Consider the following 24,872-nt stretch of genomic DNA (forward strand, 5'->3'; position numbering starts at 1 on the left):
TGACCCTGTAGGACAGAGTAGAACTGCCCCATAGAATTTCCAAGGAGCACCTGGCAGACTTGAACTGCCAATCTCTTGGTTAACAGCTGTAGTACTTAACCACTATGCCACCAGGCAATTCCTGGAGCCTTGTTTTTCACCAATGCCTTCAGAGCAGCTTGGACTTCTTCCTTGGACTTGCTACCTCTTGAAATGGTTGACCATAACTGATTCTTAATAAAAAAATAAGTTAAAATAATAAAAGCCTAGAGCCATCTCTTCCTGTATGGAGAAAGTGATTTCCCCTTTCCAGCAGGGACAGCTATAGGCAGGGGTGGAGGACAGGCCAAGCCTGGTGCCGCCACTCGTATCTGTGAGCCACACATGATCCTGTTTGGAAACAGGGTTTGCTTCATTATGTTAATGAGGTCATGCCAGTGTAGGGTAGATACTAAACTTAATCACTTCCGAGCTATAAAGGAGCAGAATGGACCCAGAGACATGCACAGGGAAAAAGGAAACAAACGATGGGGACAGATGCATCTATGAGGATTGCTGGCAGCTACAGGTAGCTCCCGACTTAGGATGTATTCAACTTAAATTTTATCATTAGTAATATATTCTACATACAGTGTTGTAGCACGTAATTAAATGATGTTATCATTCTCAGATATTCACTCACAGACGTTCAAAGATCGGGTTTATAAAGACACTGACAATAAAAGGCAATACTAATGAAAACTATTAAAAAAAAAAAAAAGGTATTCAACGTATCAGAACCAACTTACATCAGGGTTGTATGAACAGAACCCGTGGTAAGTCAGGGACTGCCTGTACTAGAAACTGAGATGGACAAGGAAGCACCTTCCCCTAGAGCTGTGCCCTGGATTGGACTTCCAGTCCCTGAACTGTGAGAATTTCTGCTCGGCAGCACAAGGTCACAGAGACTCCAAGGTCCCTGGGGAGCGTGGGTACAGGGCCAAAATGTCTGGCCACTGGGCCAGGAAGGACACTTACCCACATAGTTCTCGACATCGCTGACATAGAAGGTGGGGGCTGGCACAGCCAGGCCTAGACCATCCTTCCTGGGGACGAGGATGGGCTCGGTGAAGCCGTGTTCCTCCATGTAGCCCAGTGTGAGCTGGCTGCCTGGCACGCGGACCACCACGTCCTCCGCGCTGCAGGGGGAAGCACAGGCGGAACATGGTCAGGGCTGGCTCACTTACCACAGCCCCGCACACCTGTTAGTCACTGTCACAGGCAGGGAGATGGACACAGGGCCAGGCTAGATGACAGACACCAGTCTACACTCCAGGCCACACCTGTCCCTGGGGTCACCTGAGGGCTGCAGAGGACCAGGGCTCAGCAGGCTGGGACACAAGTGCCACAGGGCAGATTTGGCCCTGACTCCCAAGGCTCCACAGTTGGGAAAGGAGGTGGGGAATACAGACACCTGGCCCCACACATTCAAGGTCTAGGGAGGTCCTGGATGAGGGCAAAGTGAGTCAGGAATGGAGCAAGACTTAGCCACAGTTCTCTGCACAGCACAGAGACAGGGGGACACAAAGACGGGGTGGCAGAAAGAGAGTGAGACAAGGAGGCAGAGACAGGGGAGACAGAGACAGACACGGGAGACAGGGAGAGACAGGGGAGACACAGACAGAGGAGAGACACAGAGGGAGATGGGGAGAAAGAGAGATGGGGGAGTCAGAGGAAGACAGAGAGAGACAAGGGGACAGAAATAGACAGGGGAGACAGAGATGGGGGACACAGAGAGTGACACAGGAGATAGAGAGAGACGGGGAAGCAGAGAGAGACAAGGAAGACAGAGAAAGAGACGGGAAGCAGAGACAGGGGAGGCAGAGAGAGAGACAGGAGAGACAGAGAGAGGTGAGTGAGATGAGGGAGACAGAGATGGGGAGACAGAGAAACGGAGGAGACAGGGAGATGGGGAGACAGAAAAATGGGGAAGACAGAGAGAGACAGGTGAGACATAGAGACAAGGAGACAGAGAGAGATAGGGGAGACAGAGAGAGACATGGGAAACAGAGAGACGGGGGAGACAGAGAAAGACAGAGGAGGCAGAGAGAGATCTCTCTCCACTCTGCTTGCCCCCGCCAGCCCCAATTTAACAATGGAGCTGAGACCCACCCTGCATCCAGGAAATGAGCACCAGAAAGAATCCACCAACTAGCTGGTACCCAACAGACTCAGAGCTCCAGAGTTATTAAAAGGGGATGGGCATCTGGGCTGTGGAGCGCCTGTCCCGGGAGCCCGCACTGCACATGTGTGGAGAGATTCCACACACGGTCATTGCATCCTGAATACAGCTCTATCACGAATTACTGTGTCCATCCTACAGAGGAAGAAACCAGGGCCCTGGGGGTGTCATCAGCAGGGCTAAGTAAGGGATCTCCTCTGGTTCCATGTCCTGGGCCTGGGTTCCTCACTGAATCCCAGGATCTGCTCCAGCTCAGCCACAGTGACCTCCATGCCTGGGCAAGCCCTTTGTATACCCCGCTGGGACTCACTAAGGTCCAGGCAGCACAGATACCCTCCAGCTGGAGAGCAAAGGCTACAAGGTCACAGCTGGCAGCCGCATGAGAACTGCTGTAGAGAGTGCCCCGACAGGGAAAGCCACAAGACCGCTGAGTGCACAGCCCCTTGTAGCAGGGGTTCAGGGGTGCCAAACTGGGAGAGAGACCAGTATGGAGCCCTGTGGATACAGCTTTTTCTCCTGCAGATGCACAGCTGGATGGTCCTGCCCATTCCTGTCTGTCCCCCATGAAGGTGGCATCGGGCGGCCATCCTGCAGGCTGGCAGGCCCTACCATCATGGCCAGCCCCCAGGCTGAGTGTCTGGCAAAGGCCCTCCAGATGGGTCCTGGACTGCCCTCCACCTGGCATTTCTTGCCACCCCAGGGGCAGAGGCAGGTGAGAGGGACCCATAGGGAAAGGGTGTCACACTGCATCAGCCCTTCTCAGACTCATTTTGGGTAGGGTGCCCAGAGGGGCTGTGGGTGTGCAGGCCACACAGCTGATCGTCCCCTTGGCCCTGGTCACTGCCTGGCTGCCTCTCCTTCCTCCAGCACCTCTCCCTTTCTTCCCTCCCTCCTCCATACCTGTGAGGTGCCAGGTACTGCCCTGGGTGCACTGGGCACCCCTGCCTGGTGGGGCTGGGGACCAGCTTTAATTAGCTGAGTACACAAGGACACAAAACTACAGCTGTGACCAGTGCCATGGGGAAAACGGGAGGATACAATGAGCAGAGCACCATGTAAGTAGGCACAGTTTAAGCTAAGCCTTGAGGAGGGAGAGGAGGAGCTAGAAGAAAAGTGTTCCTGGCAGCAGGAAGAGTGCCTGCAAAGGCCTTCGAGGTAGGAGAGCTGTGAGCAAGTTTGAGGAGTTAGTGGAAGCCAGGGTATTGCAGGGCAGAGAGGTGGAGCAAGCACTGAGGTCAAGGAGGGGCGGGTCAAGCCTGGGAGGGCTTGTCAGCTGTTTAGGACAAGAGCACTGGGAAGCTGCAGGGCAGGTTAAGCAGGCAGCTAGCAACCTGCCACGCATGTTAAGAGGTTCTGTCTGATGCTGTGCAGAGAAGGGATTATAGCAGGACCAGAGTAGAACAGGTGACTCAGCCACACAGGTGCCTGGACTAGGTGGCCATGGACAGGGGGAAGGTGATTCATGCCATCTTGGCAATAGATCAGGCAGGGACAACAGAGAGAACAGGAGAGGGCAAAGTTGACTGCCAAGCATCTCCTGTGAGGGACTGAGGGGGCAGGGCCATTTCTGGAGGCCAGGGGAAGAGGCAGAAGTAGGGGCGGGGGCAAGCAGGAGCTGTGTTTGTGACACATTTGGTCAGAGATGCATGCTGGGTTCTCCAGTGGACATTCCAGTGGGATATACCAGTCAGGAGTGCAGAAGAACTATAGGCTTGTAGAGAAGCTGAAGAGCAGCTGGCCAATGGATGTTATGAGAGACCAGGGGAATGGATGTAAAATCTGAGGGTGGGGGCAGGGGCAGAGTCCTCAACAAGCGCTCAGGGAGAGAAGTCAGGAGACGAAGCCAGAGAGACAGGAGGAAAACCAAAAAAGTGTGGTGTCATCACCTCCAAGAAAAGAGGACTCCAAGGATGGATAGGCTGCAGTGTCAAATTCTGTCAAGAGGACAATTAAGATAAGAATTGAATATGTGTCCAATCATCTCCATAAAACAACTGCCTCCTTTGCCAGAAGAACTGAATGGTGCCTGGCTACCAATACTGAACATTTAGATAAAGGATTCTACAGAAGGATCCTGACCAAAAGTGGGAAAATGCAGAACAGGATTTCAAATTCGCATGGAATCCAGACTTTCTAGAGCCATTAAAGCTGGATGACCCCGTGAAGCTATTATCCTGAGGAAATCTTTAAACCTGGAACCAAAACTACCCCCAGAAGTCATCTTTGAACCAAATAATAGTTTAGCCTAATTAGAAAAGAATGTCTGCATTCTTTTAAAGAATTACCTATATGTGATCAAATTGACAACCCAAAAAACCCAGCGCCGTTGAGTCGATTCCGACTCATAGTGACCCTATCAGCAACGCAAAAAAATAGATGAGAAGCTTGGGAGGGCAGTGAGTTTATGTTACTGATGGTGAAACAGTTTGGAAAACATGTTGAGAAAAGTGGCACAACTTAAAGAATGTAACCAATGTCACTGAATTGTCCATATAGAAATTACTGAAGTGGTGTGTTTTGTTGTGTATACTTACACCAAAATAAATAAATAAAAGATGAGGACTGAAGAATGTTCACTGTATTTGACCACATGGTAATAAAAATAAGCCAGGAGTGAATGAAAGGAAAGAAGGAAGAATATGCGTAGGCAACTCTTTTCTGAAAAGCTCAAAGAGTATCAGTCAAGATAGGGCAAAGTAAGCTAGGTAAGCCACAGAGATGCTTGCCATTTACCAGGGACATAGGTAGAAAGTCACCTTTAATAAATCAGAATCTCAAGCCGTCACCTCACTGGTGGGAATTCCAAATTTATACTATACCCATGAATTGGGAACCTGAAATTGGACCTGGAGCTGTGAAACACATGAGGCCCCAGCAAAAGGCAAACAGAAAACTACCTTGTAGGAACACCTCAATAGCCCAGGGCATACCAGCTCCCACGGAAAATAATCCCTCTGAAGAATCACTCCTCACATAAGGAAGTGAACCACTGGGAGGGAGAGTCAGCAGATGCAACCAACAAAAAAAGTCAGTCCTAAGAATTGAGGATGATAGGACAACATAAACAGAGCTTTTAAGATGAATATATTAAACACATTCAGAGAGATAATGGCAGGATTTAGACAAAGAACAGGGCAGCGTGAAAAAAGAACAGGCAGCATTGAAAAGGAATTTAACAGAAATTCTGTAAGTGAAAAATATAATGATTGAAATAAAAAGCTCAGTGGATTATGAAATAATAGCTAGCTGAAAAAATTACTGAATTTGATGAGAGGTTTGAAAGATGATAAAATGGGGATGTGCTATTAAAAGAGAAAACAGAACATTTTTTCAGAACCAAGTATGACTCCTCAGATTAAAAGCACTAACTCAGTCCTGAGTAGGATAAATAAAGACAAATGTACATCTTACTATAACTGTGGTACTTCAAAGATGACAAGCAAGTCAAGCAATGACAAGACAATCTTAAATATTTTCAAAGAAAAAACCAGATTATTTACTCCTCGCTCTCCAAAAAAAAAAAAAACAGCCATTAAGCTGACAACAGACATTTCATCAGCAACAATAGATGTCAAAAGACAATAAAGGATATTTTGCAACAAGAAGGAAATCAAACCTAGAAGGAAGTAGTGTGATGCAAGAAACAACGGAAAATCAATCAACAGATTCAACACAATACCTATCAAAATCCCAGCCAACTTCTTTGCAAACTGATCTTAATATTTGTATGTAAATACAAGGAAACCTAGAATGGCCAAAACAATTTTGAAAAAGAAGAACAAAGTAGGAGGAACCACACTTCCCTATTTCAAAACTCACTCTAAAGCTATAGCAATCAAGACTGTGTGATATTGGTACAAGGAAAAACACTGAACAATGGAACAGAATTGAGCTTACAGAAATGAACTTTTACATTTGTGGTCTCAAATTATTTTCAACAAGGGTACCAAGATAATTCAATGGGGGAAAGTACAGTCTCTTCAAACGGTGATGGAACAAGTGGATCTCCACATGCAAAAGAATGAAGTTGGACCCCTACCTCACATCATATATAAAAATTAACTCAAAATGGATCAAGGACACAAATATAGAAGCTAAAACTATAAAATTATTAGAAGATATGGATAAATCTTCATGATCTTGGATTTGGCAATGGATTCTTAGATATGACACCAAAAGCACAAGCAATCAAAGGAAAACAGATAAATTGGACTTCATCAAAACTAAAAACGTTTGTGTTTCAAAGGACGTCATGGAGAAAAGTGAAAAGATAGCCCACAGCATGGGAGAAAATATCTGATAAGTGACTAGCATCCAGAATATGCAAAGAACTCTTATTTGTCATAAAAAGACAAATAATCCAATTAATGGGAGCGGGTTAAAATACTGCGGAATTGGACTTCTGGTTTCAGGTCCAACAGGCTGTGCTGAGGGCTGCTCTTAGACAGTACCTGCCTCCTTCAGAATCACCCAGGCAGTGCACCAGCAGATGGGGTCCTTCTCTCCCACCCTGCGTCCAAGGAAAAGCCTTCTCCAACAATACCCCCCAGAGGATGTGCTGGAAAGGAGGCTCCCTCTCTCCTATGAGAAGCGAGGAGAAGTTGGGCACCTACCCAGGAGTAGCAGTATCACTAGTGGTCGGTCACATGATGCTGCCTCCGGTAGACACAGGCTCCCTCCTCTCCCACGCCCTCCTCCCACCTCAGGCAGGTTCTCCTGGGCCCCTTGATCCCCCTTCAGACATGTACCCAGGGTGGGTCAAGCAGTGGCCTCTGGGACCCTCCCCGCGGCAGGCCGCCCACCTGGGGAAGGTCCGGCTCCGCAGCTCCTTGATGAAGAGCTGGCTGCCGTTCTGCACAGGCTTGACGTCAGGTGTTGGCCCCAGCTCGTGCTTGTGCCAGCTCCGCTTCTTCTTCACTGGGGGAAGAGGGACAGGGGTCAGTCACTGCGCCCTCCATGTGGGAGACCAGGCAGGCAGGGCGTAAACCCTAAAGGGCGAAGGCCAGTACCTGCAAATGCAACAAGACTCAAAACCTCCTCACAGGCCCTCTGGGATGAGACCCACACCGTCCTTAGCTCCATCACCTTCCCACCACCTCCACAGTCTCAGGATATTCTCCCACCACTCACACCTCCCACCTTCCTGATCTCAGCCTGTGGCACCACTGTCCAATGCTACTGACCTAGAAGCTAGGGGTCTTCAGGGAACCCTCCCCATTCAGGTACCTAAACTGCTGAAGCCTCTGCAGAGTTACCTCTTGATAAGGTCCCCAGCCAAGGTTCCGGCCTCACCGCTCCTAACCTGGTGTCACCACTCTCCTAACTGGGCTCACTGCTGCCATCTCCTCACCCTCAGCTTTATCCTTAAGGGTGATAAGTCTTGTCACTCCCCTGTCTGAACGCCATCACCCCCAGAGTCAGAGCACACAGAGGTAAAACTACCCGATTTGTTCCTCTCCTTCCTGCCTACAAACACATCCTCTCCTGTCCACACCCTGGCTTCCACTCCTCCCCCAGGCACATTTCTAAGTATCCTCTGGGCCCAGCTCCAGCACCTCCAACACTGCTCCTTCAGACTGTCCTGCTGGTTACGTCCTCCTCTCAGAGCACCTGGTACACACACCACGGGCCCCCAATACACACATGCACATATGCTCATATACATGTGTGCACACTATTAACACACATACACATGTGCACACATGCACATTCACACACACCACATACATGTGTGCACAGATAAACACACACACACTACACATACAAGTACCATCATGCACACACACACTCGCACCGCACACACGCATGCCACACACATCACTCACACATGTGCACACACTACGCATACATGTACACACATGTACACACACCACACATGTATGTGCACCTATACATGCATACACACTCATACTACACACATGCATGCACACAAGTGCATGCACGCACTACACATGTACACACGTGCACACACACTTGCACTACACATGCATGTGCATGTATAATGTACACACATGCACACACTCATACTACACACATGCACAAGTGCACACACACTACAGATACACGTATACACATGCACGCACACACCACACACATGCACATATACATGTACACACATGCACACTCACATTCATATACACACATGCATGCACACAAGAGCATGCATGCACTACACACTTGTACACACATGCACACTCACACCACACGCACATGCACACACTTGTACCACACACATGCACGTGCACCACACGTACCATACACATGCACGCATGCATACATGTGCACAGATGGGCACATGCATGCACACACTCCTACAGAGTTGTGTGCCCTGTGAGGGGAGGGAATGATTTCTTTTTGTGCCATCTCCGTCCCTGATGCCCAGCCTGTTGCCCAGTCCTGGGTAGACACAGTCACTGGTGAGCACAGGGTGCAGCCATGGGCAGATATGCCCCCTTGGGGCTGCCCTATAGGATCTGGAAACAGGCTATAAAACACTGAGACCAGACCCAAGACCAGAGCTAGAAGGGGCCCCTCCAGGAGCTGATGAGCCAGGCAGGGCCTAGACTGATGCCTTCCTCCCAGGCGGGGGCCAGCAGGGCACTGCAGGGAGGGCAGGTCCCAGGTAGGATGGCTGGGGGCTGGGAAGCCCGTCTCTCTCAGTCCTCCAAGCCTCCAAGGCTGTGCAGTAGGAAGAACTGATGCTGTGACAGTGTCCCCTGAGCAGCCTGGGGGGGTGGGCTCACCGTCCCCTGAGGAGGGGTCATCATTCCAAAACCACCTCTCCTTCCAGGAAGAAGAGACCCTTTCTGGCTCCACCATGAAGTTACAGACTCACAGGGACTCGTAAGTAATTCCCATTACTACATCCAGCAACAGCACGGTATTTTAGTTTGTACGAACCTCCACAGCACATCTGATCCCTGTGACCAAGACGTGAGTGGGTATCATGGAAACTTAGTGAAATTCACAGAGTTAAGGCTCAGAGCTGGGATGACTCAGGCAGCACCAGGCCCAGGTGGGTCTGAAAGGGGCACGTGTCCAGACCTTCCTAACCAGCCTCTAAGGTCTGACCCTGGCTCTACCATTTTCTAGCCAGGTGGCCTTGAGCAAGTCACTTGACATCTCCGTGCCTCAGTTTCCTTGTGTTTCATGCAAAGACACTGTGAGATTTAGCTGTGCCCCAGGGCTCTGTGGAGCACTATTCTCCTAAGTCCCTTTCTGAAGGCAAGGCCACCCAGTGTGGAGGCATCTGCTCACAGGGTGGAGGCTGTGTCCCGAGCCTCGGCTCATGCTTGCACCCTGCCCCTGCACTCACAGCGTGCAGGGTATGTCCAGAGCCTCGGCTCACGCCTGCACCCTGCCCCTGCACTCACAGGGTGCAGGGTATGTCCAGAGCCTCGGCTCACGCCTGCATCCTGTCCCTGCACTCACAGGGTGGGGGGTATGTCCAGGGCCTCGGCTCATGCCTGCACCCTGCCCCTGCACTCACAGGGTGGGGGTATGTCCAAGGCCTTGGCTCATGCCTGCACCCTGCCCCTGCACAGAGCAGCCTCAGCCTAGTCACGGCCACCATGTTGCAGAACACCCTGTGTGGACACCAGCACACCCAGCCCCATCACCACCAGGCGGGGGATGCTCAGGTCATCACACTGCCACCCCTCAGTGCCAGCATGAGCCAGGCGAGGCCAGAGGGCCAAAGGCACTGGACCCACCCCATCCTCCTGGCCCACAGGCTGCCAGGCCCACCTGAGCTGAGCCTGCAAGGCGGGGGAATGGGAATGGCTCCAGAGCAACAGCCAGCCGGGGCCTGCTGGAGCAGCTCAGACCCAGGGGCCTGCTGGAGGAGCTCAGACCCAGGGCCGCAAGCCTGCTGGACCGTCCCTGGTGCACTGAGGCTTACCCCGCAGGCCTAGGGGACAGAGGATGGGGAGGGCACCCCTCCAATGTCTCCAAGAATATCTGCCCCTCTCCTGCTGACTGAGGCCGCACAGATGAACTGGTGGACTGAGCGTGTGCACAGAGGTTCCGAGTTTACAAAACTCCTCCCAACCTTGTGGCCTGGGGCTCAGGGGTGCTCTGTGCATTTCACAAGGGAGGACATGGAAGCAAAGGCCGAGCTGTCCCCCCTGAGCTATTGCCCTCACAGCAATGGGCTCACCCCCCGCAAGAGGTGCAGCGGAGGTGCTCAGAGGCTCACAGGGGGCGTGGCTGAAACTGCAGGGGCAGCACCTGCCTGCAGGAACACACTGTGTAGGGCAGAGGCTGTAAGAGACAGGCGGTCACAGCACAGTGGAGGGCAAGGGCAGGGGGTTGGGAGCCTTCGAGGGCCCAGCCCCAGCCTCATGATGTGGGGCCCAGCAGATGGCTTCTCCCCTCAGCCCACCCTCACCCAGGAGTGCTCACCCCAGACCAGGCCTGCCTTCCAGGGCATCCCAGCATCCCTTCATCTTCTCCCAAGCACAGGCGAAGAGACTGAGGCCAGAGGTGTGGCACCATCCCCAGGCCACACAGCTAGAGACAAGCAGAGGGCAAGGATGCCCCAGGCGTGAAGCGACTTATCCTGGAAGGCCAGGGTTGCATAGTGGGGAAACTGAGGCACGCAGGGGGGCAGACTACTAGCAGACATGTGGGGAAGGTGTGGGCACACAAGGAAGAAAGGAGACACACTTCTGATTAATCACCTGAAGAACTCACTCCTTGGCAGGCCTGTCAGGAAGCCCCAGCCCTGACCCGACCCAACAGGTGGCTGAGTGGGCTAGCACCACTCGATGATGAAGCTAGAGCAAACTGTGCTCAACAAGGCCTGGCTGCCCAGAGCCAGGGCAGCTGCTCCACACAGGGCTGGGAGGAGTCCTCGAGCTCCCAAGTCTGAGGCTCCCTACCATCCCTCCTACCCCCACCAGCCACAGCTTCAACCCAGCAGTCTAGGGAAGGCAGACAGGACCGCGCCCATGCCCCGTTGGAGTCCAGGCAGCCCTGAGGGGCCCTGAGAGGTGTGGGCACCAGACCCCTTGTTCAGCACCTGGAGGCCACCATGCAGGCCTGGCTGGACACACAACCTCCTCCAGCTCTGCAGCCCTGGCTAAGGGTGAGAAAATCAAGAAGTTAACAACTAAGCTGGTTAGCTCCTCAATTCCTCCATCACAGAGCAAATACGAGAAGACGCAGGGCGCCTGGTGGGGCCGCAAGGGACTGCAAGCCAGGTCAGTGGGGCTCCCAGGCCTCCTGGCCAGTGGCAGAATCCCAGGCAGAATGCCCTTGATGTGCTCCTGCTACCTGGCACTTCCACCCACAGAGCTGCTGGCGGCCTGGGCGAGAAGGAGGCAGTGGTGGGGGCTCCTTACTTACAGGTCGACTTCCCGTGGGTTTTCTCGCAGTTCGGGCAATGGTATATGTCGATATCTGGTGCCTCCTCCTCTTCTACCCCAACACAGCTGAAATGGGATGAAACAGAGACCCGTCACTCGCACATCACAACCCTCAGAGTCTTCCCATCTGCATGGCTGGGGGCCTGCTCAGTCTGGAAGGCGTGTGCTGGAGGCACAGACAGGAGGGCAGGGGCCAGGAAGGGCTGCCAGGAGCCCACACGGAGAAGATTTCCCAAGATCAGGATCGGGCAGGGAAGAGAGGGGCCCGGGAGTGCCCAGCAAAGCATGTGGGGAGCAGGTGTTGGGGCTCCAGGGCTACCACAGAAGAAGCAGTAGAGACAAGGCTGGACTGGTGCCAGGGGCTCTGGACACGCCGTCATGAGGACCGCCTCGGTGAGGGTCTTCACTACCTTTTCACCACACAAACTGGGGTGGAGAGGGGAGTGTACAGGAAGAAATCACAAAACCCAGAACTGAAAGAACCTTGGAGCCCACCCCATCTACACCTTCCTCTGCAGATTGGAAAGTGAGGCCCAGCGAGGGGATGGTGCCCAAGGCCTTAAAGCGAATGGGTGGAAGAGCTGGGTCTCCCAACTGCCACATCTGATTTCCTCTGCCACCCCCAGCATGTTGTGCGGCCCCCTCCACACACCCCGACGGCTCCCAGCCATGTGCTCTGCTGAAGCCCCCTCCCTTGCTCTGTGAGTGGGGAGGCCTGAGCACCTGCCAGCCCTGCAGGAGCGAAGCTCCATCTGGCTCATCTTCAGAAGTTCATGGCTGAGGCCCAAAGCCCCCCTGGGGACACACTCAGGACCCTGAGGACGCCAGGGTTCCCAGAGCCCTGTGCAAATTGCACAGACACTCGAGCACAGGACCAGAGCTCCCCTCACGCAGAAACTGGTTGCTCTCAGGCCCAGATCAATGCAAGAAATGACAGGGCAAGCCCTGAGGGACACGACACACAGCGCTAAAGAAACTTCTGTAGAACCAGCGCGGTCCATTGAAAGTATCATGGTCCAGCGTGGTGTGCTGACTCTTTGTTAAAAGTGAAAGAAGAATCGCTATCTATAACATATGAAAGGGCCTATACAAGAGGCAAGAATACAACTGATAAAGGGCAGAAACGGGAACAGAAAATGCAGTGAGCAAACTGGGAAATGTCTAGCCTCCTAATGAACACACAAATGCAGGCAAAATGACAATAAATACCAATGGGCATTTCCCAAGGGGCAGCCCCAGAATTCTGATGTTGGGGCGCCCAGGGCGGCAAGCTGTTGGAAGCTTCAGATGTGTAGCATACAAAGTGCTTTCACTCAGGGCACTAAAAAATCAACTTCTCCACAAACGCTTTTAGTCCATTTAGTGTAAGAGTTTCCTTCCTTTGTTTTATTTCTTATTTGGGGGCTCAAGGGAGCTGACATGGATTTCATACCAATTAAAAATTAGTAGGCTTCAAGACCTAGTTTTCAACAGTGGATTCATGGATATGACACCAAAGCACAAGCAACAGAAGACAAGATAGATAAATGGGGCCTCGTCAAAATTAAACACCTTTGTGCATCAAAGGACCTTATCAACAAAGTGAAAAGATGATCTACAGATTGGGAGAAAATATTTGGGAACCACGTATCTGATAATGTCTAAGGTCAAGAATATATAAAGAATTCCTACAACTCAGCAATAAAAAGACAGGCAATGCAATAAAAAAATGGGCAAAGGACTTGAACAGATATTTTTCACAAAAAGATACAAATGGCCAATAAGCACATGAAAAGATACTTGACATCATCAGTCATTAAAAAAAAAAAAAAACACAGCTACCACTAAGTCAATTCCAACTCATGGCAACCCCACGTGTTTCAGAGTAGAACTGACTCGTCAATGGTAGTGACCTTTCGGAAGGTGAGCCCCAGGCCTTCTTTCCAAGGTGCCTCTGTGTAGATTTGATCTGTCAACCTTTTGGTTAGTATCCAAGCGCTTAATCATTTGTGCCAAATAGGGACCACTGGTCATTATAACCCAAAACCAAACCCGTTGCCATCAAGTTGATTCCGACTCATAGCGACCCTACGGGACAGAGTAGAACTACCCTGTAGAGTTTCCAAGGAGTGCCTGGTGGATTTGAACTGCTGGCCTTTTGGTCAGCAGCCGTAGCACTTAACCACTATGCCAGCATGGTTTCCAAAACCAAACTCATTAGGGGTCAAGTCAGCTCCGGCTCACAAAAAAAAAAAAATGCAAATCAAAACCACAATGAGACATCACTCCATGCGCACTGGGATAGTTATCACCAGGAAAACAGAAAATAACAAGTTACAGTGATGATGTGGAGAACTTGGAATCTTTATCCACTGCTGGTGGGACTGAAAAATGGTGCAGTCTCTATGGAAACCAGTTTGATGGTACCTCAGAAAGTTAAACACAGAATTACCCTATGACCCAGCAACTCCACTTCTAGGTATACACCCAAGAGACTTGAAAGCAGGGAATCCAACAGATACTCGTACACCAAGGTTCACATTATTCACAAGAGCCAAAAGGTAGACACAACCCAAGTGTCCATCAACAGACATATGGATAAACAAAAGGTGGCGTATGCATAGAACAGGATATTATCCATCTACAAAGAGAAAAGAAGTTCTGATACATGTTACAACATGGATGAACCTTGAAAACATTATGCTGGACAACCAAAGCTGCTCACTGCCACCATCACCTGGGAGGGCACTCCCCATCAGCTTTTTATTTTGAAAATTTAAAAACCTACACAAATGTTGAAAGACTAGTAAAATGACCACCTCTATTCATTTCATGCAGATTCTACAGTTGTTAATCTTTTGCCTTATTTGTTTTACCTCTCTCTCTGTTTTTCTGAAACGTGTAAATGAGTTACAGACATTGAGACCCTTCCCCTAACACAGCAGCCTGCATCTCCTGAGAACAAGGGCATTCTCCATTGTAACCACAATACCAACACCCAACGGCATGGGCACTCATGAAATGTATTCTCCAACGAGTATACAAATACACATATTCAGGTGTCCCTGGTTGTCCCAATGATGGCGTCTACAGCTGTTTTCATATTTGATCCAGGATCGCACGCAGCTCAGTGGCCAGGTCTCTGGCTCCTCTGTCTCTCGTGCACTGGCATGGAGGCTCCAGCGAGGGACTTGTACTGGGCCAATGCCAGTCTGTCTGGGCTCCCTCAGGCAGATTCAGGTGCTGTTGAATGTCTTCCTGTGTGTATATATCAAGGGTAATGCATGTCCTCCCATGCGTCTGTCCACCTGTCAGGTGGCACAGGTGTTGGAGCCCTTGGTCGGCTGTGCTGACTCTGGTCTCTGGGGTAAGATATGCCCACCAGAGCACTCTGCCACTGGGTACTAAGAAGTGACTCCAAAAGGGGTCACTGCTCCCGTTGTCCCTGACCCACAGCCTTGCATCCGGGGACTGTCCTGCCACGATCAGTTCGAACATTAGGTTTCTCACTTCACAATACATTCTGGCAATCACTCCAGATCAGTCCCTAGAGACTTCTGGAAAGGCCTTGGAAATGATGATTTCACCTTGCCACCAGACTTCTGTCTCTGAACCTTCAGGGCTCCACCTGTGTCTGAAGACAAGCCACGTTAGGGACATGCCATAGCAGGGCATGTTTCAGGTAAAGCAGGAACTATAGGTAAGTGCCTGCTGAAGCCCCGGGGAGTCAGGAGGAGCTGAAAGCCCCCCTCACTCTCCCCAGGGTTTCCATACCAAGCAGGGGCTGTAACTTCAACTAGGGGATGACAGAATCCGTTCTAGAAAACCGGAGTAAATGTGTGGCAAAAGCCCCCAACTTGCGTTCCTGTCGACATGCTCTGCACCTGACCACAGGGTCCGCCCTTAGGGTGCTGACTCCGACACACTTACTCAGGAATTCACTTCTAATCGCATGTCTGGAATATATTTGCTTGAAGTAGTCTTAAAGGAAACCGCGACACAACGAGCAGGAAATCACTAGACAGTGGGGGGGCATCACTTATCTTTTACAAGACTCATGTTCATCAGCTCAAAAACCAAGTGCTCTGACCAGCACATCCCCAAAGTCCCCGGCAGCCCTAAAACTCTATGGCCAGGGCACCTACAGGTCCTAGCACCAGCCACTCCCCCAGCCGTTGCCATTCCAGGGCAGGGAAAGCCCTTGATTCCCTGCCACCACCGCTGGCCCACATGATAACCTCGATGAAGACATGACGTGGGCGAAGGGGAGCCAAGCAGAAACGGAAGGGCGAGACCCGGTGACCACTGGGCCCCGTGTCTGAAGCTTCTCATGTGGACTTGGTTGGGATAATACATTTCCAAAGATTATCTTGTTAAAATCTTACTTCTAAGAACAACAGCACTCCTGCTGTTGTGCAGGGGGGTAAGCAGGGTGCAGGCTGTCGCCCTCCTTAGGGGAAGCTCCACTTCCCCGCGGCTTGTGGTGGGCTCACCACAGCCTACCTCGTGAACACAAAATTCAAAATGATTCAGAATAATGGAATAGTTGTACCATGAATCCAAAAAGCATCAATACCAAAATAAACTACTTCTTTCAGACGAGTCGCATACGCCTGAGGGAAACCTCACTCTCTTCCTGAGTGTACACTAAGAGCATATTAAACAATAAGGCTTTTTTTTGTAGGGGGGAAAAAAAGGTCTGTTTGACAAGTAATTTAAACCATGAGTTTAAGTAAACTGTTTACAGAAAAGGATATGCAAATGACCCTTAAACATACAAAAAGAGGTTCAACACCACTTATGACGAGAGAAATGTAAAGTAAACCTGCAGTAAGACTGCCCACCTATCAGACTGGCGAGGGCCAGAGTGTGAAGAGCATTAGTGTTGGAGACGCTGCGCACAAACCAGCTTCCTCATACAGTCCTGGTGGAGACATACATGGGTACAACCCTTTGGGTGGCAGCTACTGACATTTAAATGCACACACCTTTGTGTAGTGTTCTCTTCTGAGCCCTGCTGACAGGGATATTAGCACATGTGTGCACAGGGTGCTGAATGCAGCAGCAAAGTGTCCACCACAGGAGGAAGACATGGCAGTCTGCTCCTGTAAAGATTACAGCCTTGGAAACCCTATGGGGCAGTTCTACCCAGTCCTATAGGGTTGCCACGAGTTGGAATTGACTCAGCGGCAACGGATTTGGGTTTTTGGTAAGTGTCCATCAGCAGGAGACTAGTGAAGTACTTTGGAGTGCCAAGAAGTACTATTGTCCACAAAAGACCACAGGTGGCAGAACAGTGTAGGGTGTACACCCACAACTATGTTCCTATGTGATCAGACAGCTCTCGAAGGACACATAGGACCCTGCTCCCAGTGGCCACCTCTGAAAAGGACTGGTGACTGTGGGCCAGTGGGAGGGGAATAGATTTGTACTGGAGTCAAATGTTTGGCTGTTGAATTTTTTCCTACGTGTACACATTGCTAAGGTCCCTGGGTAGCACAAACAGTTCGAACTCAACTGCTAACCTAAAGGTTTGTGGCTCGAACCCACCCAGCAGTACCGTGGAAGAAAGGCCTTGCAATCTTCTTCCATTAAGATTAGAGCCAAGAAAACCTTACGGAGCATGACTGCTCATGACACCCATGCAGTGAATAACATGACACACGATTACTGAGCATTGCACTAAGCATGCAGGTCTCAACGGTGCAGGAAAGGTCAGCCTTGGCACCCAGATGACTCATCTTCTGAAACTACCTAAGGAGACTTCGAGCCTAAACTACAAGGACCCCAAAGTCACCCAAAGACTCATCACCTCTCCACACCACATGGGATCTGAAGGGTCTTCCAGGATCTTACAAAATAGTATAGACGGCCTATGCACAGGCATCACCAACATGCAGCCTGCAGGGCAGGGTGTGGGCAGAGTAAGAAACCAGAGGTGTGGCCCCCCTGCCCAGCAATCATGCGCTCACTCTTGGCAGGGTGGAGGTGGGCCAGGGCTGTGAGAGACAGGACAAGGGGGCAGCAACTGGGCCAGAACAGCACCCGAGGAACACACTTTATGAGGTGTGTACTTGTTATTGTCAGATCTTCGGGACTTTCAAGAAAAGCTGGGAATGCACATTTTATGTGAAATCTGCTGATTTCTATATATTGCAACTAATTGCAAACTGTATTTAAAAACCCTATGTGAACGAACACACTGGGTCCAACAAACAGGCCCAAGAGCCTGATGGGGCTGGCCAGCAGACAGTGTATACCTCTGTGCCCCAAGTCACCTGGCCTGCATGCCCACTGCCCTGGAGGTGCCCTCCCCAGAGGAGGCAGCCCCCACCAGCCACTTGAGCCCCTCCACATTACAGCCCATGGGGGCTGAGCTCCTCCTCTTGAGTCCTTCAGCATTCCTGTATGACCTGATTGTGGAGGTAATGTCTGGAGAAGCAGCCCCTCCCACCTCCCCTCTGGCCTTCCCATGGGCCTGGGGTCTGGACATCCTGACAGAAAGGCACTTAGCACTTGGGGACCACACCAGTCCTAGAAGACTCCAGAGCCTCTGCAAGAGGGTCCAGGTCCAGTCCAGGCCCATAGCATCCAAACGGCAAGGAAGGAGGAGGCCAGCCTGCTGCTGCCCCCTGTGCCTCCCTCTGCCTCCTAGTGTTCAAACTACAACAGGAAAACCTGCACGGTCGCCTCTCAGGGCCAGAAGAGACTGCAAACACTAAGAAACCCAAACCAAAGTACCCCAAAAACATGGAGTTGTTCAGTAAAGTAGCCACCTGAAATGGACCAAATTGTGTACCCTCAAAATATGTATTGAAATCTTGGCTATATGCTGTTTTATTATTTAATCACAAGATTAAATCAATTGGCCTTGGGCACAGCAGCTTAACTTACATAATATAATGTAAAATCAGTAAGTTGAGGTCATACCAATGTGGGATGGGTCCTAAACCTAATCACTTCTGAATTATTAAAAGACCAGAATAGACCCCAAAATACACACACACACACACACACGGGGCAGATGGATACACGTGAAGATCTCCAAGGAACTAAGGAATGCCCAGGAGCAGAAGAAACACAACCAGAACGCTCCTTAGAAGCCAGCATGGCAGGACTTCCGCTCACTTACTTCAGAGAAGTCATTAGGAAAGACCAATCTCTAGGAAAGGACTCATGCTCGGTAAAGGGTCAGCAAAAACAAGGGAAACCTTCAATGACATGAATGGACACAAAAGTCACAACAATGGACTCAAACACAGCAACAATCATGAAGATGGCACAGGAACCGGCAACATTTCATTCCGACTCAATGGCACCAAACGACAACCAACAAAGAAGGAATATATGTGGCTGAGACCCTGATTTGGACTTTTCGCCTCTAGAAACCTGAAAAAATTAATTTCTGTTCTTTGAAGCCATCCAAGGAGCCCTGGTGGTGTAGCGGTTAAAGCATTCAGCAGTGCGAACCCACCAGCTGCTCCGGGGAGAAAGACGTGGCAGTTTGCTTGCGTAAAGATTTACTGCTTTGGAAACCCTATGGGGCAGTTCTACTCTGTCCTACAGGGTCGCTATGAGCCGGAACCTGCTCCATGGCAGCAGGTTTAACGCCATGCTGTCGAGGTCTATGTGTTGCAGCAGCGCTAGGGAACTAGACGCCGCCCAGTGGAGTGTTTCACACCCAAGCACACGCTGACACAGGATGTGTTCATGTTATGGTGCGGAAAACAGCACCCACAGCACATGTCAGCATCCACAGGGAAAGGACTGGCAGGAAGAATGCCAACACACTCCAACGTCGTGTCACCTCTGGATGGTGCACAAGGGGATAGTTTTATTGTTCTTAAAATTATTTTCTGCACTTCCCAAATGTCTAAAATGTGTATGAACTACTTTTACAATCAGGGAAAAAAGTAACAAACATCGTAGCTGGTTCATGGGAATGTATAAGCCTGGAAATATCATTAAAATTTAAAATACATATTTATCTTTGAGCCCAGAAATCCATTCCAGGAATCTAATAGGAAGAAAAGCTGCAGCATGTAGAGTCATGTACCCGGATGCTGAATTGAGCTTTCTTTGTAGCAGCAAAACCGGAAACAGTCTAAATACTAGCAGTAGTAGGTGACTGAATAAATTGTTCAACATCGTAGTATGAGATATAAGAATGCATTCCATTAAATGATTTAGGGAGAAACAGACTTAAGTCTGCAACTTACTTTGAAATGTATCAAAAATGAGGCAAGCGGAGTGAAACGTGTGTGGCAGAACCTAGGTGGTGGCACAGGCGTTGGCTGCAGAATTCTTTCAGGTTTGCTGTGTGTGTCACCATTTTCACAACAAAATGTTGTGGGGCACAGGTACCAGAGCTGTACCCACACGCCTAGAGGGATGATCACGACACAGTCGTAAACAGGAAAAGCAAACAACAGAGAGATGTTTTCGACCCCAAATTTTGAAAACAACAAATCACAAAGAAAAAGCCCTGTGCAGTGTCCGTGTGCTTCCTCATGGAAAGATCCTGGAGAAGCGTGTGGCGCTGGCACTGGCCACCTGGAGGAAACGCTGGGACGCAAGGGAACAAACCCACCAAAGTGGGAAAGTCCCAGGACAGGAGCGCTAACTGAAAACTTAGCACACATGATTCCATCTCGGGTGCTACTTAAAACAAGTGAACAGCGAGCAGGCAAATGGGCAAGGACTAGAATCAGGAACAAACTGGGCCATGGGACTATGAAGCACACTCTTTAATTTTAAAATCCTATAAAAATATAAGGAATTGCTATCTCTCCAAATGTAAAAGGAAGGCCTCTTTCCCTCTCCAGCACCATGGGCCCAGGTATGAAGCACCAGCCTCATATGTGATCCTGGGGATCCAGGCCCCCTGTCCTCACTACCACTAACTGGTGCACCCCCCCACACCATCTGTGTACCTGACCTTAGAGAGACCTTCTGAACTTTAAGGTCCCTCTCCACCATGCCTCCCTGGGCTCCAGCATCTGCTTCCTTGGGCCAGAACCCCCCCAGAGGAGGGGCTGCCCAATGAGGGTCTCCTGGCCCCCCGCTGTGTGGGCAGTGAGGGTCCAGCACAAGAAGTACTTCTAGGGGGCCCATGGCATGACTATGTCTGCTGTTAGAAATGCCAGCTCTTCTTAGGGCCAACCATGTCTTCCCTCCATGGACACTCACTGGCCAGGGCCCTCAGGGTCGGGGTGGGGGGTTTCCTGGACCAGGAGCACTGAGAGGAGGCAGCTAGGGCTGGGTCTTGCCCCTCCTGTCCTATGTGGCACACTGACACAGAATCTCAGGGACACAAGGCCCCTGCGTGGTTATCCACCAGGCCTGGGTGTCCATTCCCTTCTCTGCTGCCCGCAATTGCACCCTCGCCAGCCCAGGGAATTCTGTTGGCCCTCGGCACCCAACAGCAGGCATTCACCCCCTCATCACTCCCCCGCCCCCGCCCCACGACCCCGACAGGGTCCTGAGGCTCTCGCAGGGCTCCAGCCTTAGGCACTAGGTGAACTAGAAAGTTCCTATCCCTCACCAGCCCCACCAGCCTGTGACAGTGCCAGAGCCATGCCTCAGGGGGCCTTTGGGGGTAATATCACAACAAATGAGCCATACACCTATACTTTTTATCTTTTGACCAAAGAATCTCACACCTGGGAGTCGGTCCCAAAGACGAGATTCAAAAGAAGATAAAAAGAAGTTTTTTTCTGCGCAGCCATGTTTCGGGAAATGTTATTCCCAATGCTCTTGGTGCCCCACAGCAAGGAGGGCCATGACCCCGAGAAATCTGAGGCAGGTGAAATTATGAGGACACGCGTACAGCACGTTACGTATAGCTTCATGTAAAAATAGCACATCCTCTCCGTTCAGGCCGAAAGGGGCTGGAGGAGCTAAAAGGAGCGGGGTTAGGATGGTAGGATGTGGGTGGAGATGCTGCTGAGGATTAACTTACTAGGACAATGCTGCAAAGCTGGTTTAGTCATCAGTGCCTGTCTTAGGCTGGCTTCTCTAGAGAAACAAATCCAGTGAAGCGTGTGTGTGTATATACATAGAAAGAGAGATTTATCTCAAGGATTTGGCTCATGCAGTTGTAGAGGCTGGCAAATTCCAAGTCTGCTGGTCAGGCATCTGGCTAGAGACTTCTCCTGACTCATGTAGCTGCAGGAGCGGATGAACCCAAGATCAGCAGATAAATGGCAGGCTACTGGCTCACAGGCTGCGGAGGCTGACGAATCCCAAGACCAGCAGACAAAATGGCAGGCCTGCTGGCTCAAGCCTCAAGAACCAGAGGTCAGATGATGATGAGGTGGATGCAGGATCCACAGCAAGCAAGCCAGAGAGCTTTGCCAGAGCATCCATATATACACATTAGATGCAGGCCACACTCCTGAGGAACCTCCCCCTAAAACTGATTGGCTGATCACATCAGATTACATCATGGCAGATGACTATATCATTACATAACTGCTAAATTACACCATTACATAACTGCCAAACTACATTATTACATAAATGTCAAACCACTGAGAATCATAGCCCAGCCAAGTTAACACACAACCTTAACCAAACTTTTTAAAATCCTGCCATTGCTTGGTCCTCAGTGTTAAATACCTAAAAGACCTTGTCAAGGAACAAATGAACTAAGGGATGAGCCCTGGCTGAAGGGCTAGGTGGCTCACTAGAAGCCTGGCCCCTCAGCTGGCATGGGGAGGGCTCCTGGGGTCTGCAGAGCAGGGAGAGGGCCCATCCCAGGCAGGCTTCTCAGGCACCAAGGCCTCGTGACAGTGCTAGAGCAGGTGGAGCTGTGCTCAGACAGCTCTGGGTTGGACTCTGCCGCCCAAAGGCTGTGTGGGCCTGATCAAGCCCAGTCGAGGAGGGCGGGCTACAACACAAAGCTTGGAGCACGGAGGGAGGAGGCAACCCACTACCCAGGTCTAACCAGGGCCTGCTCCCTCCAGCCGGGCACACACACCCACTACAGAGACTCAAGACATTCAGTTACATATACAGCTGAGAGCTCAGAAGGAAAGGGGAGCCCCTGAGATAGAAAACAAAGATGGTGCTGAAAACAGGAGCAACAGGCAGGGCAGATGAGGCTGTGGCTAGCCTCAGAGCCCTAGGGTCAGAAAAAGAGAGAGTGATAACGTGCACCCCCAACCCACATACACATGAAGCCAGGCCTTCAAAGGACTGTGCACTCAGTGAAATTCCAACCAGGAGATGACGGAGAAGCTCACCTGACAAGCCTGGGCTCTGAGTAAGGAAACAGGAGTCTCCCTCACCAATCCATAACCCCACCCTCCCTTCAAGGGCGAAGGTGACAAATTAGCATTCACTAGGCCCCGAACCAAAAACCCACTGCCATCGAGTCGATTCCGACTCATAGCAACCCCGTAGGGCAGAGTAGAACAGCCCGACAGTTTCCAAGGAACAACTGGCAGATTTGAACTGCTGACCTTTTGGTTAGCAGCCGTAGCACTTAACCACTATGCCACCAGGGTTTCCATCACTAGGCCCAGGAACCCATAAATTAAGGAGTCCCCAGCTGGCAAGAGCCTTGCCAGACACACACACTCCGTCCCTGGAGAGTCCTGTTCTCCATAGAAGCAGCTCCCAGTTCCCACAGATGAAGCCTCCCACAAAATGAGCCGACAGCCCCAAATATCCAAACACAAGGACATGATCTACCATAAGTAAAAGTCAGCAGACACTACAACTAGTAGGTTTAAACTGCCAAGAACATAATGTAGAAGAATCATCCAGTTTTTGTCACTGGGTACCATGGGGACAATTCCAACTCATCGGGACAGAGTAGAACTGCCCCATAGGGTTTTCTAGTCTGTAATCTTTATGGAAGCAGATTGCCAGGTCTTTCTCCTATGGAGCCAGCGAGTGGGTTTGAATCACCAACCTTTCTGTTAGCACCCATTGCACCGCCAGGCTCCTTAATCATCTAATTGTTGTTGTTGCTGTTGTTAGGTGCCATCCAGTCAGTTCTGACTCATAGCTACCCCACACACAACAGAGCAAAACACTGCCCGGTCCTGTGCCGTCCTCACCATCATTGTTATACTTGAGCCCATTGTTTCGGCCACCATGTCAATCCATCTCTTCTTCCCCTTTTTTGCTGACCCTCTACTAAGTGTGAAGTCTGTCTCCAGGGACTGATCCATACTGATAACCCGTCCAAAGTACATGAGACGAAGTCTCACCATCCTTGCTTCTATGGAGCTTTCTGGTTTTACTTCTGCCAAGGCAGATTTGTTCGTTCTTTTGGCAGTCCATAGTATATTCAATATTCTCCCCCCTCCCAGCATAATTCAAAGGTGTCAATTCTTCAGTCTTCCTTATTCATTGTCCAGCTTTCACTTGCATATGAGGCAAATGACAACACCATGGTTTAGGTCTGGTGCACCTTAGTCTTCAAGGTGACATCTTTGCTTTTCAACACTTTAAAATAAAGAGGTCTTTTCCAGCAGATTTGCTCAATGAAATGCATCCTTTGATTTCTTGACTGCTGCTTCCACTGGCGTTGACTATGGATCAAAGTAAAATGAAGTCCTTGACAACTTCAATATTTTCTCCATTTATCATGATGTTACTTATTGGTCCATTTGTAAGGATTTTTGTTTCCTTTATTGTTGAGTTACTGAAAGCTGTGGTCTTTGATCATTATCAGTCTAAGTGCTTCAAGTCCTCTTCACTTTCAGCAAGCAAGTCTGTGTCATCTACATATCGGCGGTTGTTAATGAGTCTTTCTCTAATCCTGATGCCACGTTCTTCACATAGTCCAGCTTCTTGGATTATATGCTCAACATACAGATTGAGTAAGTATGGTGAAAGGATACAATTCTGATGCACACCTTTCCTGTCTTTAAACCACACAGTATCCCCTTGTTTGGTTCGAACTGCCTCTTCATCTGTGTACAGGTTCCTTAAGAGTACCATTAAGTGTTCTGGAATTCCCATTCTTCACAGTGTTATCCGTAATTTTTTATAATCCACACAGCCGAATGCCTTTGCATAGTCAATAAAACACAGGTGAACATCTATCTGGTATTCTCTGCTTTCAGCCAGAATCCATCTGACATCAGCAATGATATCCCTGGTTCCACATCCTCTTCTGAATCCATCTTGAATTTCCAGCAGTTCTCTATGAATGTACTGCTGCAACAGTTTTTGAATGATCTTTAGCAAAATTTTACTTGTGTGTGATATTAATGATGTTGTTGTTGTTGTTGTTGTTGTTGTTAGGTGCCACTGAGTCTGTTCTGACTCATAGTGGCCCTATGTACAACAGAATGAAACACTGCCAA

General features: G+C 50.1%; 1 protein-coding gene across 2 annotated transcripts in view; it reads right to left on the reverse strand.

The window, feature by feature from the left end:
- PHF2 (PHD finger protein 2) overlaps positions 1-24,872 on the reverse strand; it is an 86,731-nt gene that overhangs the window by 31,143 nt on the left and 30,716 nt on the right. For both annotated transcript variants that reach the window (XM_064291050.1, XM_064291049.1), the window contains exons 2-4: positions 11,549-11,634; positions 7,003-7,117; positions 997-1,157 (exon numbers count right to left, since the gene is read on the reverse strand). In XM_064291050.1, the coding sequence (XP_064147120.1) occupies positions 997-1,157; positions 7,003-7,117; positions 11,549-11,634 (362 nt within the window). The remainder of the gene's footprint in view (positions 1-996; positions 1,158-7,002; positions 7,118-11,548; positions 11,635-24,872) is intronic.

Source organism: Loxodonta africana, chromosome 9 (genome assembly GCF_030014295.1).
Source record: "Loxodonta africana isolate mLoxAfr1 chromosome 9, mLoxAfr1.hap2, whole genome shotgun sequence".
NCBI lineage: Eukaryota > Metazoa > Chordata > Mammalia > Proboscidea > Elephantidae > Loxodonta > Loxodonta africana.